The 4,239-nt window shown below is 40.8% G+C and overlaps 1 protein-coding gene across 1 annotated transcript in view; it reads left to right on the top strand.

Moving 5' to 3' along the window:
• The window catches only part of LOC101848997 (diacylglycerol kinase beta), a gene marked incomplete in the record, with an annotated part of 103,134 nt that overhangs the window by 96,225 nt on the left and 2,670 nt on the right, over positions 1–4,239 (top strand). Inside the window, 2 exon segments of the mRNA XM_035972252.1 lie at positions 290–410; positions 1,118–1,178. Coding sequence (XP_035828145.1) covers positions 290–410; positions 1,118–1,178 — 182 coding nt within the window.

Here is a 4,239-nt window from a genome sequence, read left to right as displayed (position 1 = left end):
CAGCGGCGATTGCTGCATCTGATTAATTTTGTTGGATATTTGAGAGGGCTCAGTTCGTTTTTGTTTTTTTCTTGTTTGAATTTGAAAACAGTGTGTATCTACCTCATTGCTCCTTCTTTTCTTTGCATGTTACTCTAATAACACCTGACTTTTGGCACTGAAAGTTTTGTTTTTTTAAGGGGTTTTAGACGATGTTGAGGATTTATATGTTTTTGGTTGCCAAGATTTTTATTTTTTTTTGGCGGTATTTGTGGGGACATATTTTTTCATGAAAGTGTTCTGTCCCCAGACGTGGGTGATGCGATGATTGAGGTGGTAGGTCTGGAGAACATCTTCCATGTGGGCCAGGTGTATGCGGGTCTGCGGGCCTCAGGCAAACGGCTAGCTCAGTGCTCGCAGGTGGTCATCAGGTCAGTTAGTTGTGTGTCTGTGTGTGTGTTTGTCTCCTTGTGTGTGTGTGAGTGCGTGTGTCTCTGAGTGTATGTAAATGTGTCTGAATGAGTATGTGTATGTTTCTAAATGTATGTATGTATGTGTCTCTGTGTCTGAGTGAGTGTTTGTGTCCTAGTGTGTGTGTGTGTGAGTGTGTGTTTCTCTGAGTGTATGTAAATGTCTCTCATTGAGTATGTTTGTGTTTCTAAATGTATGTATGTGTGTGTCTGAGTGTGTGTGTTTTTGCATGTGTGTGTGTGAGTGTTTGTGTGCTTGTGTGAGTGTGTGTTTCGCTGAGTGTATGTAAATGCCTCTGATTGAGGATGTGTATTTTTCTAAATATGTGTGTGTGTGTGTGTGTGTGTGTGTGTGTGTGTGTGTGTGTGTGTGTGTGTGTCTCGCAAAAGATTAGTGCAACATTGACAGATTGTCATGAGATGATAGTCTTGTCTTTGTTGATGTAGGTGTGTGTGTGTGTGATTGTCTACACAACATGTATATTAGTAGTAGTGAGTCAGAATTTTTTAAAAATTGAGTGATACCGCAGGATTTGTAGGGAAATATACTGGGAAAAAAATGGTTCGACCGCAGAGTGTTAACAAGTGTTGAGATTGTTTCGAGACATGCACTTATCCGTGCGTGTCACCTTCTCTCTCTTCCTTATCGGTATCTTTCTCTCTCCCAGAACAAGGAAGAGATTCCCCATGCAGATAGATGGAGAGCCCTGGATGCAGCCGCCTTGCACGGTACCTACTCCTTGATTGTTGTCTTATGTGGACTTAATTTGTTTTCTTTTACATAAAAAGTTGTACTTACTACTCAGTTGGGGATAGGCTATTTAGGTGGGTAGTTGGCAGGTGCTCTGGTGTGGTTTGCTCCTTTTCTACCAAACATCTATCGTCCTTATCTTTCCTCATTCTTTTTGGTGCATGTTACTCTCCTGTAACACCTCAAATCTTCCACACTTAAATGACCTAAATGTGTTGCAAGTGCCGTAAAAATCGTACTAAAACTACACTAAGGTTGTTTTGAAAGTGGGTGTACCCTTGGTTGTTCCAGCATGTGAAGGAGGGTGGTTGGAGGGTACCACTGATTGGTCTTACTTCATTTTCTTTCTCCCCTGTTGTTTATGTCCATCGATCTTGCTTTTTCCTCTGCTTTATATGACTGTTATTGTGTTGATGTGCTGCTCTCGACTTTAACTAAAAGATTTGTTTGGTTCTGAGCTGACTAACCATGTTCTGTTGTCTGCTTTCGTCTCCACTTTCTGCCCCCACCTCCTTTACCCCTCCTCAGGGCTCCTGATTCTTTCTGCATCCTTTCTACTGCTACTCCTTGGCTCCTTCTTACTGCTGTTTTTCAGCCACACCCCTGATCTTAGAGTAGGTTAGATATAACACATAGCCTTCTTGATAAAGGGCATTAAATCTCGGAGGTCCTGTGTGCAATTTGCGCACATTAAAAATCCCCTGGTGGTCCAGAATCAATAAAAGAAGGCTTCGGCTGCCACCCGTACAAAATTCAAAATTAATTCCTACCAAACTGATGTTGAATGTGTTCTGCGCGCTCACATGACCTTAAGCAGTTGTGAGCACCATAAAACATTTACACCCCCCTCCCTCTAAAAAAACAGAGCTTACAACAGCACTTTACACAAGAGAGCCACGTTTCCAGGTGTAAATCTATTATGTAACCACCTGTGCCATGCAAGGCGCATGTTATATCCAAATATAGAAGATCCTTTCTCCAGTGAAGTGTATCATGCTTTCCTGTGTAAGTGCACCACCCTCTTTGCTGTGTTGGCTCTTTGCTGATGCTTTCAGAAGACATGTGGATGGTTGGCGGGTGCTCCTTCTTTCCCATGAAACATCTATCGTCCTTATCTCTTCTCCCTTTGTGTGTATGTTACTCTCTAGTAACGCCTCCAATCTTTGGCACATATATGACCTAGTTGTATTGCAACTCTGACGAAAAGTAACTAAAACTAAGCGGAAGACGTGAGTTTGATTCCTGTGTTGAGAATTTATTTATTATTTACCTCTGCCTGTCTTATGAGATGTTGTACCCCACTTGGTGCCGGTGTGGGCCTTGATTGGCATGGTGGAAGTAGAATGCCGCCTAAGTGATAGAGATTATGTTGTTAGGAGCATAAAACATTTTCAATCATTAGAAAGAAACATTTGTAAATGCATGATAACAAAACACTAATTGTTGAATAACAAAACACTAATTGTTAATGTTAAGTACTGAAGTATGTTTCTGGTAATCAGGTAATCACTTGATCAGAATATTCAGATGGTCAAAATTATGTAGCCCTACCCCAATTCTTTGAAAATGGAAGTTATTTAAAGCTCCAGTACACAACCTGCAGTTATAGTGACCAGTGATGTTGAGCCTTGTATTAGTTAATTAATTTAATATTGAGAATGTTTGTTTTTTTAGGGTTGGACATTGCCGCGACTCATACATTTGTTTATCCTTAGCTATCTCTATCAGATTTTATTAAAAATTAGGTCTGTAAATTCATTTTTTTTTTAACTCACAATAAATATTGACAAACTTGAGTTTTTTCAAGTGTAGTCATCCTCAGAACGCTTTTGGCTCACACAGTAAGGTTTGGGAGTCATTGTAACACATGCAGTGTTAGGGCGAAAACCAAGAAAACACCGGTTTCGGAGACTGACTCAGTAAGCGCCGATAGGTATAAAAATTCCCTTATGATTTCCAACTTGCCCCCCATAGAGCTGGCAGACTGCAGGCGGCTTTAAGTCCGGGTCAGCGTTGTCGGCTTTATCGGAATCCAAACTACATTCTTATTACGCTGAAAAGCTGGGAAAGGCGTCTCGTTGTCAACTCGCGACCTCATTGCTTTCTTATCATATCTCCATTTATTAACAGCGAAAATGTGACTTCTTCTTAAGCTCACTCTTTGTTGTGAACTGCTTTCACCATGATTAAAAATGGAGATGCGACAAGAAAGCATCGAGGTCGCAAACTCATGCGTCTCGCCGTTGCCAACACGGGTTGAGCGGTTTGGCTGACGTCATCCGACTGGACTGGGGACAATTTTAAATAGCCATTTCAGAGCTGGTGCTTCACGGTAGACAAAAACTAATTACGAATTACCGTCGTCAAACTAGGGTGGTAACTGAGCAGAATTACATTTTAAGCAATATTTTAGGAATTTCTAGTTTTTTTAATCCCCAAATAAATGCTTCATGAATACCAGCTGTGTTGTGGTGTAATTTTTTTCTTATATCTAGATCTAGGCCTTAGGCGTCCTCTGTGTGGAGTCAAGCAGACACCTACTGGCGCCTGTCCGAGTTGATTTTCAGCCGCTTTAATTTCGTCGTTCTCTATTTTTTTTCGCCCTTAGGGCTTTGTCCGTCAATTTAAGGCGTTTCGTGAGATTCACAAGAAGAGAAGCTCTAAACAAGCCAGAATTTTTAGATTTATGTTAGCATGAGCAAGTATGGAACATTCGTAAAGTTAAAATGACTGTAAGGGACAACAAAATCGAGAGTATGAGTTCAGGCATGATGTGACACAGATTGTAAGACGTAAACTCCAAGACTTCGTTTTTGCTGGTTCTTGCTGTCTTTCTACCCTTTGTTGTGGTTCTGTGCATTGTGCCTGGTTCGCTTATGAAATCCACAGTGGCACAGAGGCAGGGCATAATGAAATGACACTCATATAAGTCATCTGAGTTTTTTTTGTTTTTTTCTTCCCTTTATTATTTGTATGTCTATCTTGCTTTTTCTTTTTTTCTTTCCCTTTATTGTTTCTATATGCCTGTATTGCCCCCCC

The sequence above is a fragment of the Aplysia californica genome, unplaced genomic scaffold (assembly GCF_000002075.1).
Source record: "Aplysia californica isolate F4 #8 unplaced genomic scaffold, AplCal3.0 scaffold00625, whole genome shotgun sequence".
NCBI lineage: Eukaryota > Metazoa > Mollusca > Gastropoda > Aplysiida > Aplysiidae > Aplysia > Aplysia californica.
Note: the sequence above shows the minus strand (reverse complement) of the source record. Positions and strands in the feature narration are given on the sequence as shown.